Source organism: Limulus polyphemus, unplaced genomic scaffold (genome assembly GCF_000517525.1).
Source record: "Limulus polyphemus unplaced genomic scaffold, Limulus_polyphemus-2.1.2 Scaffold2958, whole genome shotgun sequence".
Classification (NCBI taxonomy): domain Eukaryota; kingdom Metazoa; phylum Arthropoda; class Merostomata; order Xiphosura; family Limulidae; genus Limulus; species Limulus polyphemus.
The window spans coordinates 119,103-136,635 of NW_013668568.1; the positions used below are offsets into that span (position 1 = coordinate 119,103).

The 17,533-nt window shown below is 32.2% G+C and overlaps 1 protein-coding gene across 1 annotated transcript in view; it reads left to right on the forward strand.

Moving 5' to 3' along the window:
* Window positions 1-433: 433 nt before the first annotated feature.
* The window catches only part of LOC106468309 (RING finger protein 157-like), a gene marked incomplete at its 3' end in the record, with an annotated part of 27,561 nt that continues 10,461 nt past the window's right edge, over window positions 434-17,533 (forward strand). Inside the window, exons 1-8 of the mRNA XM_013928728.2 lie at window positions 434-549; window positions 5,815-5,916; window positions 7,035-7,153; window positions 8,360-8,448; window positions 10,936-11,073; window positions 12,953-13,070; window positions 13,670-13,739; window positions 14,030-14,187. Of these exons, the coding sequence (XP_013784182.1) occupies window positions 5,829-5,916; window positions 7,035-7,153; window positions 8,360-8,448; window positions 10,936-11,073; window positions 12,953-13,070; window positions 13,670-13,739; window positions 14,030-14,187 (780 nt within the window). The remainder of the gene's footprint in view (window positions 550-5,814; window positions 5,917-7,034; window positions 7,154-8,359; window positions 8,449-10,935; window positions 11,074-12,952; window positions 13,071-13,669; window positions 13,740-14,029; window positions 14,188-17,533) is intronic.

Consider the following 17,533-nt stretch of genomic DNA (forward strand, 5'->3'; position numbering starts at 1 on the left):
TGTAGCTTTGCGCGAAATTCACAACAAGCAAACAAACAAACTCCCTCTGGGAAGCAAAATCGTCTAAATTACGTGATTAAAAATATAACCTACAAAAATATTGTATTGATATGAATGATATTTAAAAACACGGCTTATAAACATGTTGACAACAACAAAGTGCAAGGTCATATTGACTTTGCACAGGACTGTAGTCCTATTTAGCTGTCAATGTAAGTTGGTGATTATAAGTAAGTATAGATATCGGGAGGTTCAAAATTAGTTTAGTAGGGTCATAATGATGTTGGCTGAAATATGTGAGCTTGAGAAAATATTCATATTCTGAAAATTTTACATTGTCATATTCTTAAGTGAAAAGTGTGATTTATTTTTAAACAGGAAATATTGTGTATAGTCGTAAGATGGCGAAATAGTTCCACTAGTTTTATGAAAACATTTTATGTTACCTATAGATCTAAGTCATCTAACATGCGTCGAAACAGTTAGGTGTAAACACAGTAAAGTTTATTTTATGTCAGCGTCGAACTCGAAGTTATTTAATTACATGTGGTAATGTTATTAATAATTAATGTAAGATATGCTGTATATATAAACATTTCTATTATTTAGATAGATAAGGCATGTATTTGACTTTTTAAGATACCGCACTGTAATTCTAAATTGAAAGTTTTAGTTTTACTGTTTTATCATTTTTCTGTGAGTGTGACTTCAAATTTTTATTTCTTCAGTTGCAACTTTTTAATGGTGTCACTGACACTTTTAGTTATTGTTAGGCTTACTGTACACTGTTTCAATAGATTATTATTTATAGCTAGTTAATGTTCATTGTCACTCACTGGTTGAAACTTGAACATGAATTTGTAATTTTGTTTTCGTCTTTAAAGAAATAAATATACCAATAAACTAAATCTGATTTTGCTTAAAGCTTAAATTTAAAGAAATGGTGAAGAAAAATATATTTTAAAAGTTTAAGTTCAGCTAAGTGTTTTACTATTGAAATTGAAAATTATTTCAAATTTTATGATATGGTGGATGATGTTTTGGTGGAGTACATAAACTATTGCTCTCAGTGGTTTTTTTTCATCTCGGTTTCTCAGATCTGAGAATCAGGAGTCTGTTTTTTAGAATAACATTATGATTGGTAACTATGATTTTGATTTTTGCACATAAATTTGTCAAAGAAAAGATGAAAAACTCTAGTATATGCAAACTGATTTATTGACAAAATAGAATTAAGTGACAGGAGAACTGTTCATAAAGATGTGATTATAATACAAATGTATATATATGCACCAAAGTCTGAAATTCAGAATGTGTAACATTATACAAAACTCTTTAATTTATAACAGTAATGTTTGATTGTATCACTCCTGGAATGTACATAATATTTATATTTATTCAAGCAAACACACACACACACACACACACAAAATAATGTGATTTGAGGTTATTGTTTTAATACTGACCAATATTTCTCAATTGAGATTTTAATGTTTATCACTCTTTGTTTGGATAAATCCCACCATTCACATGTTCCAGACAGTTTTTTTCATTTTAAATGCTATAGGAATTTCCCACAATGTTTAGAAACAGGCCAGGGATCCCCAGAAAGCTAGAGAAAAACATAACTATGGTTTTAAAGCAAGATTACAGAAATCCACATTTGATGACAAGGTAAAATAAGTGATAATGCTTCAAATTATACACAGCCCAATACATCTTGTAAGTGCGAAGTACTAGCTGCTGCCAAGCGGAGTCAGTTGGATACTTCAGACATAGATTTTAATGTTTAGACACTCTATAGACTTTGTTTGTGTCATCATGATCATTAGATCTTGCAACATTGAAATGAAATGTACCATGCAAGGATGGGAATTTGACTGGTCAGAAAACATTTGTTCAAATATTTTACTTATTATGTGTTGTTCTTCAATCTTAACAACTTGTATACATTAATTTATTTAAGTAATGTAAATTATATGAAAATGAACCAGTTGATGCTTTGTCTTCAGCCTTACAACAACAAAAAAGCCAGTGTTGTATACAAGTGCCACATTTTCACATTGTTTATCATAAATAAGTAATATTGTAAGTCATCATATCAAACACTATCTGATTTTTAATAATATACAAAATCAAATGCATTATAATTGGCATATATATCACTCACATATAAAGGTTTCAGTGGGAACTCATTATTCTATATAATATATATATATATATATATATATTTTATTCTATATAATATTTACAAAACAAGTTAAAAAGCTAAGGAATATTAGGCTATCATGCAACAAATGCAGTTTTTTTTATTACAGCATTATTTCACTATTGATAATTGCACAGTAACTGATGTGCAATTATCAATAGTGAAATAATGCTGTAATCAAGTTATACTTAACTGATGTACAGTTATTAATAGTGAAATAATGCTGTGATCAGGCTATATGTAACTGACATGCAATTATCAATAGTACAATAATGCTATAATCATGCTATATATAACTGATGTGCAATTATCAATAGTGAAATAATGCTGTAATAACACTATATGTAACTGCTGTGCAATTATCAATAATGAAATAATGCTGTAATCAGGCTATACATAACTAATGTGCAATTATCAATAGTGAAATAATGCTGTAATCATGCTATATATAACTGATGTGCAATTATCAATAGTGAAATAATGCTGTAATAACACTATATGTAACTGATGTGCAATTATCAATAATGAAATAATGCTGTAATCAGGCTATACATAACTAATGTGCAATTATCAATAGTGAAATAATGCTGTAATCAGGCTGTAACTGAATATAGCATGATTATAGCATTATTTTACTATTGATAATTGCACATCAGTTGCAGCCTGATTACAGCATTTCACTATTGATAATTGTACATAAGTTACATACAACCTGATTATAGCATTATTGTACTATTGATAATTGCACATCAGCTACATATAACCTGATTAAAGCATTATTTCACAATTGATAATTTCATGAGTTACATATGGCCTGAATATAGCATTTTTTGACTATTGATAATTGCACATTAGTTATGTACAGCATCATTTTCTTCTAAGTTTTATTGGCATTTCTCAATTTGTGGATGAATCGTTAATATGTACTAAATACTGATAAGAGATCACCACTGTGTGTGTGTGTGTGTTTAAAACATGGAGTAATCACACACTGAACTTCTGTAAATTATATAAATTGATATTTAAATAACAAAAACATGTTTTACTCTCATGGTAAGAGTAAAAATGTTTTTATTTACAATGTGTCACAATTACAATTAAAAATTATTAAGTAGTCAGTTAGGCAGTCTGATTTATTTACATACATTGTTTAATGAGGATAAATATGAAAACAATGTTTAATAAAGACTTGAGTCATCATAATATTTTACAGTAGCGTACAATATTCACTAACCAGTAAATATGTCTGATGTGATGACAATTCTATTTTATATAGTGAACATATTAAAAATTCTATTGTTTACAAACCTCAGTGTAACCATATTATATCTGTTAAACAGTAAAAACACCATAATTTCAAAGAAAGAACCAAATATCAAGATACATTTATTAAACCGTAAGCAATTTCTGGTCATGTGACTTCTTTGCTTCTTACTGTCTAGGTAAACTACTTTAACCTGATGATTACAAAACCTTCTACAAACACTATTGTGTTAAACTTTTAATAAAGTTTTCTTTGTTACCCATTCAACCTGTTTCTTAACTGTGTAAGCTTACCTATTTTATCTGATTCTTGTAATAAGTATATGTTATGATAGCCACACATGTCTATAGCAGAACTAATCACTAAAGTCTATGGCACACACACACGTTGTTAGTGTCTGGAAAATGTGAAAATTGTACCATAACAACATTTAATTGATATTCATATTGCTGTATTTGTTAAGAAATAATCAGTTGTTAAATAAAAATACTGACACCAAATATTTTGTTTTTGATACTGTATGGCTGTTTTATGATTAATTTCTGAAAAAATGGACGGGTTCAGATTACTACTTATATCTATGCTCACTTATACAACATTAAATAATGCTGTTATTCATTTATGAAAAATAGATGGAAAAGATCAGGTGGGGTTTTGATCCCCTTCAACTCCTCTCCTAAATATGTGCCTGCTTATACAACATTAAATAATGTAGTTATTTATTTCTGGTACAAAAATGGATGGGAGGCCTGGACCCTTTGAGCCCCTTCTCCAGATCTGTGCCTACGACAACAGTAAATAGTAGTTATGAAATTATAAATTAGAAACATAACACCATGTCAAAAAGCAGCAAATTTACACTTTATTTAATACTGAAGTAACCAGAAAGTTGATGGTAGGAGCTACTATCCAGTTACCCTCCCTCTAGTCAACAGTTCAAAATTAGTGATAGTGGCAGATAGCCTCAGTAACTTTACAGTAACAATGACAGTCTTTTTTTATGATCAGGATTCCTGTTACAAAAGGTTTGTCATATCTTCCTTTCCTGTGCTTCTCTGGTGCATCCTGTATAGTCCAGTTGTACCCATTCACATATGTCTTTCATCCAATTCTTTCTTGGTCTCCCCCTTTGTCTCTTTCCATTGGCCTTGCCTTCCAATAATGTTCCCTGTATTGCCTATTCTCTGACCACATGACCATAATATCTACACTTTCATTGTTTTAATGTATTGAGGAATGTTCTTCTAGCTTTGATCCTTCTAAGTACCTCTTTATTGGTGACTCTGTCTTTGTAAGATATTCTCAGCATTTTTCTGAATATCCACATTTAAAATGCATTGATCTTCTCCATATTCTTGTTGATTGTCCATTTCACCAGCATATATAAAAGTAGACAGTACATAGCATCTAGCTAGTCTCTTCTGCATTTCGATGCTAATGCTTTTTGCTGCCAAGACTTCTCTCATTTTGCAAAAGGTATTTCTTGCTGTTTCTATTTGCCTTCTTATCTCTGTGTCACATTTACCATCCATAATGATTTGACCTAGATATGTGAATCTTATCGCCTGTTCCAGATAAGACTCCGTTGAATATGATGTTTATCCTTACCATGCTTTCTAATTCTTTGGCCACCCACGACTATCTATGACTGTCTTTGTTATGATAGGACTATAAGTAATGACTTGATTGTTATCATTATTACATGTTTTAAAAGTCCAAAGTTGAGGTGGTGGGTTTGTGCAGTGGATCTTTCCTTATTGAGGTAGTGGGTTTGTGCAGTGGAGCTGACACAATTGAGGTGGTGGGTTTATGGAGTGGATCTTACACCATTGAGGTGATGGGTTTATGAAGTGTATCTTACACCGGTGTAAGATCCACTCCACAAACCCACCACCTCAATGGTGTAAGATCCACTCCACAAACCCACCACCTCAATGGTGAAAGATCCACTCCACAAACCCACCACCTCAATGGTGAAAGATCCACTCAACAAACCCACCACCTCAATAATGAAAGATCCACCCCACAAACTCATCACCTCAATATTGAGGTGGTGGGTTTATAAAGTGGATCTTTCACTATTGGGGTGGTGGGTTTGTGGAGGATATATTTCACCATTGAGATGGTGGGTTAAGGAAGTGATTATCAGTGAAGTACTGTTTGCTGTGTGAGTTGAAAAATACTACATTTAATTGTGTGACTTCTTGCATTTTATTAAACTTTGGTTGAATGACTAACTTTTTCTTTTTTGATAATTTTGTGTATTCTTATGAATTGCATTATCAGATATTTTCTGCAATGTTTCTTTTGCTAATTGTTGCCTTTCATACTAAATCCTCAGGGAAAGAAAACATCATGGGAATTTTAGCAAGCCGTCAGAATGCAAGAATTGAGGAAAATGAGATGGGAGCCACTTACATATACCGTTACCCTCCAAAATCAGGTAAAGCTTCAACAAAAATAGGTCACATTCACTTATTGATTGTTTAGGGCTATCATTTCCAATCTTTCTGGCTTATGTATCCCTGTCTATCAGTCCGTGCATATTCTACCTCTAAGACTTCATTTTCTGAAAATGTCTCTTTAAAAATCACTGAGTTATATGACAGATGCAGACCTTAATGAGGATCCAGTAAGTTGCCTCTAGATACATTGAACAAAGTGTAAAATCTCATGAAATATGTTTTGTTTGTGCCTTGTACAAGGACCGAAATGTCATGTTATAAAAGAGAAAACTAAGTAAGACTATCTAAACTACTAATCAAAACGTTGCTATTTTTTATTTTAAAGAAGCCAATGCAAAAGATAATTTTAAATAGCTTTTCATAAACTCTGAAAGTAACATAATGAAAATTATTAAATAAACATACATGTACTTATGTACATTTATATTATGTTTATTATTTTGGGTATGCTTGAAATCTGAACTAATTATTCATAATAAAAGGTCTATCCAAATTAATTAAACCAAAGCACCATATTAGTAGCATATATAAAAAATTTTCATTACATTACTCTTAACTTTTGTGTACAACAAGGTCTGTTATTTTAGGTTTAAGTAGATATTAGATTTCAATGTAAAGATTGGTTTGTAGAATCTAAAATAAAATAAAAAACAGTTGATTATGTTAATTATTGTGTTTATCATTGATTTTTGGTTATCAGTAAAAAAACAGCTCTATTTGTACAAGGCACGTTAACACATTATTTACATTATGTTAAACTCCTGTATTGTAATAAAATATAAATGATCAATTCTTTAAGTATTTACTAATCATCAGATGAATAAAGAGACTATTAAATAAATGCAATATAATGTTGACCAAAGAAATAGATAAAACTTATAAAGAATTTTAATGTATTATAAATGTTCTGCCAACTAAATATTTCTTCCAAATCACATATCAGATATTAATAATATTTCATTAAGCTATTTCTGATTGCTGTAACTAAAATTAATACTATTCTGTTAATGGAAAAAATGGATTTGTTTAAATACTCTTTGTTCTTTATTTATTTGTAATGAAAAACTACCAAGAAGTAACTTCTGTGGTTTTGTAGGTAATTATTTTTCTAGCCATTTCATCATGGGAGGAGAGCGTTTTGAGATAACCCAGCCCGAAGCCTACCTATTTGGGGAGAACATGGACTTAAACTTTTTAGGAGGGAAACCAACACCTGTAAGTGTTGTAAAATTTAATATGAGTTTAAAAGTGCTTTAATTATTTTTCATTAAAATATATATGCACCAGAAACAAACGAAAGTGTATGCATGTTAGTGTAATACATTTACTGAGATCTAAAATGCTTCACTTAGATTGACTATTATACTAACTATGATATTTCTATCATTACATGAAACAAGGCATGGAAACGTTGTAATTGTAATACTGTAAGCTTGCTTATTTTCATGCTTTATGTAATAACTGTAAACAAATCTCAGGTTTTGTTGATTATTACTGAGAAACAACAGAAAATATGTAGTAAATATGGAAAAAATGTCAGTTTATGTTGACTGTAACGAGAAACAAAATATCCAGTAAATATGGGGAAAAAATGTCAGGTTATGTTAACTGTTACGGAGAAACAAAATATCCAGTATCTGTGTAAAAAGTCTGAGGTTACATTGATTGTTACAGAGAAACAAAATATCCAGTATCTATGTAAAAAATCTGAGGTTACATTGATTGTTACGGAGAAACAAAATATCCAGTATCTATGTAAAAAAATCTGAGGTTACATTGACTGTTACGGAGAAACAAAACATCCAGTATTTATGTAAAAACCTAAGGTTATGTTGATTGTTATTGAGAAACAAAATGTCTAGTACCTGTGTAAAAGAGCTAAGGTTATGATGATTGTTATTAAGAAAAAAACAGAAAATACTCAAGAATTATATAAGAAAAAGATCAGATTGTGTTGATTGTTACTGAGAGACAAAAGGAAATATCTAATACCTATGTAAAAAGCTGAGGTTACATTGATTGTTACTGAGAAACAAAATATCCAGTATCTGTATTAAAAAGATAAGGTTATATTGATTGTTACTGAGAAACAAAATATCCAGTATCTATGTTAAAAAGCTAAGGTTACATTGATTGTTACTGAGAAACAAAATATCCAGTATCTATGTTAAAAAGATAAGGTTATGTTGATTGTTACTGAGAGACAAAAGGAAATATCTAATACCTATGTAAAAAGCTGAGGTTACGTTGATTGTTATTGAGAAACAAATGAAAATATATAGTATTTGTGTAAGTAAAAAAAGGTCAGATTGTGTTGATTGTTACTGAGACACAACAAGAAATATCTACTAATTATGTACAAAAATGTTGGTTCTGTTGAAGATTCTTGTTTCTAATGTGCTTTATCTTGTGGTTTGGCAGTTTCCATACCCCGCTCCTCAAACATGTGAAGCAACCCTTCCGTTGAGAAGTTTGATGAATATTAGAAAGGAGTCTCTGCGTTTTGTAAAGTACGTTCTGATTAATGAAAGCTCGTCTTCCACAGTAATGACCATGCAAGTTATGAACTGTGTATGTAATAAAGTGAAAACATTAAATGGAGTTGGTAATTTGTAATGTGATTCAGTACACACGTTTTATAAACATCTACTTCAAGACATTAGGCCCAGTAAAACTTATTTACTAATTCTTGGTATAAGTCATTAAAATTTATTTTCTCTCATTGCCAGAAGGACCTTGAATCATGATAATTTAGTTTAGGCCAGTGGAATATCAGCCATTAATTTGTACGAGTTTAACGGGCCACAACTACACATTTCAGTTGAACTGGAATATCAGTCAGTGTCTCGTGTGAGTTTAAGGGGCCACAACTACACATTTCAATTGAACTGGAATATCAGCCAGTGTCTTGTGTGAGTTTAAGGGGCCACAACAACACATTTCAATTGAACTGGAATATCAGTCAGTGTCTAGTGAGAGTTTAAGGGGCCACAAGTACACATTTAAGTTATACTGGAATATCAGTCAGTGTCTCGTGTGAGTTTAAGGGGCCACAACTACACATTTCAATTGAACTTGGAATATCAGCCAGTGTCTCGTGTGAATTTAAGGGGCCACAACAACACATTTCAATTGAACTGGAATATCAGTCAGTGTCTTGTGTGAGTTTAAGGGGCCACAAGTACACATTTCAGTTGAACTGGAATATCAGCCAGTGTCTCGTGGGAGTTTAAGGGGCCACAAGTACACATTTCAGTTGAACTGGAATATCAGCCAGTGTCTTGTGTGAGTTTAAGGGGCCACAAGTACACATTTCAGTTGAACTGGAATATCAGTCACTGTCTAGTGAGAGTTTAAGGGGCCACAACTACACATTTCAACTGAACTTAGAATACCAGCCAGTGTCTTGTGTATATGAGGGGCCACAACTACACAATTCAGTTGAACTGGAATATCAGCTGGTGTCTTGTGTGAGTTTAAGGGGCCACAACTACACATTTAGGTTAAACTGGAATATCAGTCAGTGTCTCGTGTGAGATTGAGGATCCACAACTACAAATCTTAATTAAATTAGAATACCTGCCAGTGTATAGTTGGAGTTTAACCCTATGACTGCCGGCTACTAATGTTTTAATAGCTGCCATCATACTTGTTATATTTTGTTCCATAAATAAAACTAGTGGATGAAATTGTTTAAATTTGACAAAAATGTTCCTAAAAGTATGTAGTTTCAGAAAAATATAACATTTAATTTTGTTTTTTTTTACTATTTATAATGAAAAAGTCATTATTTAATGTATTTATTTGCACTTGTACTTTGAGTAGTTCACCTACAAGGTGATTTTTATATGAAGTATAAAAATACTATTTTTATTTTACAGTTTTTACATTTCATTTGTAGAATCTCATAAATGAATATCAAAAGTTTTTTAAGGTAAATATTTAAATTTTATTTTCCATTTTCTCTACCATATCACTAACTATATCTATTATTATCACCATACAGTGCAATGAAATTACCAAATGGAAATATGTACATACCTTTCAAATCATTGTAGAAATTCATTAGAATAGTGGAATTTTTTATATGTGTAATTTAAAATCTTTATCTTTTCAGTTATAGTTTATTTTTAATTTTCCTTTTAAATTTTATGTCTATTATCATTTATGCCCCTACACTAACTGATTCCCCCTGGGGTTTTACAAAGTTAATTTGGCAGACTCCCCACAGAGATGCATTGCTGAAACAAGATGGTTCTTAAACATGCCATCTTGTTTATAACTTTTCAAAATCCAGGCAACAAGTTAAACTTGTTTAAATCATTAAACATTCCAAGTATGATTTTTAAAACAAACGTAATACATAATTAACTAAAATGTAACATTAAGGCCTAAATATTTTAACTGTCTCTCTAACTATAGCATATCTAGGTAAGAAACTGCTGTACGTACAATAGTCAGTCAAGCGGACAACAATACTAACAGGAGTTATATGTATACTGTAAGGAAAACTATGCACCAATTCAAATTAATTATTGGTAGAGTATAATGTAAACTGAGTTCTGTGTAATGACTATATACACTTGTGTCAACTAACTACATGTATGTTGTTGATCTCAAGGCAAAATATAGAAGGTGGGTTCAAATTCGGTGACGAGGAACCCACTTTGAGTCTAATAATGGCTGAGACGGCTTGAATGGGTAATGAAGAAAAAGTTTAATATAAGTTTAACATAACAGCAAATGTACAACGTTTCGACAAGGTTTTGTCATCATCTGGTAAAAGATTGCTCTATCTGCAAAACAGGACCTTAACAAAGGAAAGTTTGGTGATTTTACACACTTTTACTTTACCATGAACCTTTCCAGTTGATCTTCACCGAAGCGAAAGGAAGGGCAATGAATATTTTTTAATGTTTCAGACCACCAAGTACTTTCAGCTTCTCTCTGTAGTAAAACAGTAAGAGTTAGTTATTCTACTTCTTATTTCACTTCAGGCCTTCAGAAGATACTGAGGAAGGAAGTCTTAAATCCAGCACTGACTATAACATAGAATTCACATTTGATTCAGATGTGAGCTGTGCCATTACCATCTGTTACTTCTGTGCTGAAGAGGTAACGGCTCAAGGATATTTGTAAGTTTCAAATTACTGAAAAGTTATAGCAATTTGTCTTCAGCTTCAATGAAAATGATTTGAATAAGAAGTGTAATGGTGCTTTGATGTTCTTTGGACTAAGGGAGTTAATATGAAGTGCATAAATAAAGTTATTTCAAGTTCTGTTAGTCAACACACTGAGTATTTTTTACAAGCCCATAAAGCTAAAAAAAATCTTACAGTTTAGCAGCTTCAGTGAAACGATATGAGGAATTGGGTGAATTTTCAAGTCCTGACTTTATGTCTTCAACACAATTAAAATAATTTTAAAGAAATACTTTTTTTGGTTTATTATTATTTTTTATCATTACAGATCTCCTCTTCCTGTAGAATGTCTGTTATAACTTAGATTTATATTAATTCTTCACACTTCTGATCATTTTACAATTGAAATATTATGACGAGTAAGATCTATCCGATATCTGGCATAGTGTAGGCCTTTCTTTATAAGAGTTACTCATCTTTCTCTTAGTGGGATCCATGTAACCTATGCTATCCAACTGTTTGTAATTATGAACCTTATTATGGCAAAATATCATCTACCTGACTGTAATTATTAATTTTATTACAGGAAAAGTAAATGTGACCTATACCACACACCTGTTTGTTATTATGTCTCTACAGAGACAGTCTCTATATTGTTTCTTCTTCCAAACACTTTTCAGTTGATTGTCATTCCTTCATTCTTCGTGGATTGACTTGAAACTTGCTAGTTTTATACCTTAGTCCAATATGTCCAGTACCCTTCTTCATTTTTTTGATTTAGGTCATTTTAAGGATTTTATGGGGTCAAAGATAAAACAACTCGTGTGCAATCAAGATGAAAGTTGGCACAAATATGTCATGCATCCAACACATAATTATACAAAAAAAGTTGGATTTGCCCATTTTGAGTCTGTTGTTGTTGTTGTTTTTTTTTTGGGGGGGGGGTGTCAGAACTCACAAAAAAAGCATGATTTTTTGGGGAGTTTTTGGTCAATTACTTTGCTGTATTTTGACATATTTAGGTGTGATTTGGTATACAAAGATGCTTTTCTACAGGTCCCACAAATTGACAAGCAAAAATAGTGGACTTGTTCATTTTTAGTAATCATAGGGGGTAAAGATGCCACAGAAAGCATAATTTTAGTGTGTTTTTTTGGCAATTACTCTGCCTTATTTTGGCCATTTTACATGGAATTTGGTACAAAGATACTTTTTTACAGGCCCCAAACAAAGATAGAGACAATTTTGGAATTTTCATCATTTGCTCAATTTTTAAGTGAGGAAAGTACAATTTGGGGTTTTTGTTAACTATTAATGTATATGCCCATCATCTTACATGTGATTTACTACAGCGTTACCTTTTTTGCAGGTCCCAAGCAGTAATATAGACAGTTTTCAATTTTTCTTTGTTTTATGATTTTTTTTGGTGTCAAAATTGACCATGTTGGGATTACATGGCGGAGAAATGTTACATTCACCTTTGAATTTTGGCCTCTTCAATATTATCTTTAAATTCATTATAGGAAAAAAAGTGATTATAACATGTGCCATAGAGAAAGTGATAAAACATTATGATTTTTAAGAAGATCGTTTTTTAATAGATGGAATTTATTAATTTGATGGGAAAATTCAAACTTTTAGAGGGTGCTACAATTGTACATTTTTCATGAAGTTCTGATGTGTCAAAAGAAAGGTATTGTGGAGAATATTTATGAATATAATTTTAATCTGTGTCTGCTCTTCTTGTTTTAATGTTAAATAAATTAAGCCTTGACATGACAAACCATTTCTAAGTTATCTGTATATATAGGAATTAATTTTTCTTAAATATTGAGCAATGATTATCAAAGTATAATTTGATATAATGACATAGCTGCAAACCCAGAGATCCATCAATGAATTCTGAAACCTATCACTACAAACGCGGAATTAGCCAGCAGTTTGTTCAAGTGTCTCATATTTTCAATCCCAGCAAGTACCCAGAAGAAGATGTAAGTAATCAATTATTAATAATTTTTTATGAAAAGTAAACCAATCATATACAGCAGAGAATGGAGAAGAAACTTATAAATTAATGAATCTGTATGGATAGAAGTTTTATCATCATAGATTAATGTGCCTTAAAATTAAAACCAACAGTGGATAAGTTGGAATATCTTCATTTTCTGACTTAACACAAGGTACTTTGTAACTATTCTACAGTTATGTAATCTCTGGACTTCATCACAACTTGAATCTTAATAATCATGGTTATTGAGCTAATTGATAGAATAATGCTAATATAAGTGGCAATGGACACTTGATATAAATTTGTCATAGATATAGCAGTAGGAACAAAATGTGTGATTCTTACTGACTTAGAATATAGATCTTAGTATTTCCTAACAAACGTTTCTGAGATGAGTGAAAAACAGGTCTACACATTGGAGTAATCAAGAGAGAATTTCGATCAGAAGGATTTATTGTTTAATTCATTCTTCAATCTTGTCAGCTCTGTAAGTTTCTATATAAGAATAGGTATAACTCATTAACCTTGAGATACTTCACAAAGTTGTCATTATTTATTGAATTTAATTATTTTATTTTGTAGTTGACTTGCAGATTTGAAGATGAAATTTTACTCCCTGTAGTAGTACAGTGTGTTGCTGAAGAAGGTGAAGGTAACATATAAGAAATGATTTTGTTTTAAATTCTAACCATTGATCATATGACTCCAGTATTGAACCCTTGTGACAAAATTTGGAACTACTCACAAGACAAATATTAAAGCCATGATACATAATTTAAGGCAGTCTGGGGTTTGTCAAAAAAAATCTCATTTAAGCTAAGATTCTGTAGTGACATAAGAAGTAGAATATTAATCTATTAAAAGAACAACAACTATATAATATGTGTGTATTATAACTTGTGTAATCACCAAACACTTGAATATGTAATTACCTTCTTTCAGAACCTCGACAATCTCATACATTGATAGCTGCAGTTGAGAAAAACTCTGATAGTACGTATTCATTAAAACCTCTGAAGCAGAAGCTCTTTGTTGATGGATTGTGTTATCTCATGCAAGAGATTTATGGGATTGAAAACAAAAATGTAAATCCATGTAAGGTAAACAGCCTCCTTGAGATTCAGCTCATGTAAACCCTGAATTTGTTGACTTGTTTTATACAGTTCTGTACTGGTGAGATCTATTACATTATATTGAGTGATTATGTATTTTTGCCTGTCACAGCACTCATTATAAAGTGTAGAGCAAATAAATTAAGTGAAATTGTGCATTTCCAATGTAAAACACTAGAATACGAGTGTATTTTCACATATTGACATTAACTATAATATTGATGGTGTTTTTATTAACATATTTTGCGTGAAAAACTGATATTATCCATGCCTATAATAGGTATTAAACATTTCCAACTATTCATGTTTATAGATAAATTTTTAAATATGCTTATATTCTATTATTTTTCAGTCATATAGGAATACCAGAGTTGATGTGACAAGTCTTTATACTATTACTAGGCTTTAAAAGTCTATGAGACCTAATATCCTGTAGGTCCTCCTTTAAAATCCAGACTGAGCATATTCTAAGTTTAGTTAATCTAGACTTTGGATTTTTATTTAATTTTATTTACTTATTTTTCCAAACTGAGCATATTCTAATTTCAGACAATAAGACATAGATTCCATTAATGCAACTTATGCCTAAAGCTTGGTAGCTTAATTTCTGTGAATGTAAGCTAAGTATTATATTCAGAGTTATAACAAAAAATTTTAGGACTTGCTGGTATTATCCTCACATTTTATTGATTATACATTAAAACTGCAGATTCTACAACCTAGTTTCATACATGTTAGGCTTATATTCTATTTAATGATGTCATGGTCTAAAACTCAGAAGTATTTAGCTGTTATTACAACATTAAATTTTTTTTTTTAATGTAAGGACTAAGTTTTAGGGATAAAGGAATATTTGGAATACTAGACTATTTACCTATGTTTTAATTTTGTGTCCTTACTAAACCTGGGGTAGGTAATTAACAATATTTTTACCTAGATTATTTCAGATTTTTGGCTTTCCTGACAACAGTTACTTTAACATAGGCCTACTAAACAATTGGTAAATGTTTATATTGAATATGTAGTGTTGATCTTATTAATTATTGTAACATTAAATGCATAATACAACACACACACACCCAAATACATACATACATACATACATTAATATCTCACATATTGTTACGACAGCGGAAGTCACGTGAAGCTGGTAATACGTCATGAGTTTCTACAAGGATCATGACTTTTCTTGGCAACTCTAGTCTTTTCCAGGTGCCCTCTATTTTAATATATAAGCCCAGCAAATAAAACTATTCTCGTTCAGTGCTGCCCTCTATATGCGAACTTTTTCTTTACGCATGCCACAAGCCTTCTGTTCCCCTATTGGAATTAGAAGATTCCAACATGTCTCTCATGCAAATCCTCATGTGTCACTTCTCCACTAATAGGAGCATGATATGCTCAGGTGACGCATGTGACTCCCCTGTGCTTGTATTCAGACATGGTTCTATCTTCTTATCCAGATCATTCCTTCCTCCCAAAGGCATTGGCAGTTTGAGAGGGTAGCTCCTCCTTTTCATCTAGTTCCCTTCCTTCCATTTCTCATCTTTACCTTCAATTGGATCCAGATAGGATTTTGTGTCCAGTCAGAGCTCTTCTTTGTTATATTCCCTGTATGGCTTCCTTCTGTGATACCTGTTCCCGACTCTTTATCCCCTGGCAGTCTTCCTCCCTTAGTGATCTTTCACCTTCAAACCTTACTAATTGGGTCCAACTTTTGATCTGATTGGCTTATTCCTCCTTGTCTTCTTCCTTCTGGAATTTGTTTTGGCTGTCTTATCATCAGATTAGACACATCACCTTTTCCTTTGCTTCTCATCCATTGGAGGAAATTCTACAATCAGGCATGTGGACCATGTCCAATACATTCATCTCCCATTATCTACATCATATCGGGTTTTTGTCTTCCACCTGTCACCGTTCTTCAGACTTCAGTGCAACTCTGACTGGTCAATTTCTATTCCTACATTCTTTTCTTTTCAGGGCCTTTACTTCATTCTTCATTATATGGATCCTGCTCTTTGGCGAGTGGTGCCTGACTACGTATTCTGTAACTTGAAATCTGCACTGTACAGCCATGTTGATGTTGACTTGTGCTTTATATTCCATGGCTTCACAATGCTCACCATTGAGATGGGATGTTTCACAAAATTGCTTGTAGGTGAATAACCTTGCAATAGTTTGTTCATAAACATGCACATCCCAGATCGTACCACCCATGGACTGCATGGGTAAAGCAGCAGGGTAGAGCTGCCCATCCCTGCCATGCCTATAGTGAATAGCTTGGTAGGGTCTGATTTTCAAAATAGGGTTTCATGATCACCCATTGCAGTGTCTCAGGTGATGACATTCCTCTGGATTCTCCACCTCCTTTTCACCCTCATTTCCAGTTCCAAGGTGCTGGGGTGGTTGACACACAAAGATGGCTATAACCATTCAGTTCAGAGTAGGGTGGTTGTGTTCTGCATGTGTAGATAATGTACTGTCCTCCTCTTTGCAATATACAATTACGACAGAGTGATACATCAAAAAGAAGTTCACCTCTATGATTGGGAGCCCTCATCATACCCCATGGCTGAGTTTTGGATTTAGAGTAGAACCGATCAATATAAGTCCTCACACGTTTTGAATTGTCCATCTTCTTCCCTCGATTTTCCTCTGTCACAGAAGTGGTATGTGGGATTGTTATGGTTTTGTCCTTTGGCTCTCCCTTGTCCTATCTTAATACAGGGATGTTATTATCCACTGGCTGGTTCTAGTAATTTCCCGTTGGAGGAGTTGATTGCATGTGACAGACATCTTTTTGATACCAGATGTTGGGTCCCTGGGTTGATAGCTCAATGCTAATACTTGTGTCATACCTGGGAGATGGCATGTTTCTCAATCCCCTGGTCTCTTATTGTACCTTAAGTGAAACACTGTTAGACTAGATCAGAAATAGCATATGTACAAGGAGTTTGTGTGGTGAATTTCTTGTAGATTCTGAATTACTGTCATCTTCTTCTGGACTTGGATAAGTGTGGAAAAGTTTATGAAATTGGAGAAGTGTCCATTTAGAGTCAGATACACAGAGCTATAGATATATATACACACACACACAATTTTTAGTGTTTTTCCGATTGTTCAAGAAGTTGAGCAGATCTACTTTCAAAATTAGTTCTTTTAACTTGATTGGTACAAGTTGGATCATCCAGCAACAAGTGGACTATTCCATCAGACTGAAACCAAAATCCACTTTGTTATTGGTCCTTACAGAACTTATCTCTGTCCCTTATCTAATATCTTTGGCAAAATCAATCAAGACAATTAATTTACGGTGTATAGAGACAAACCC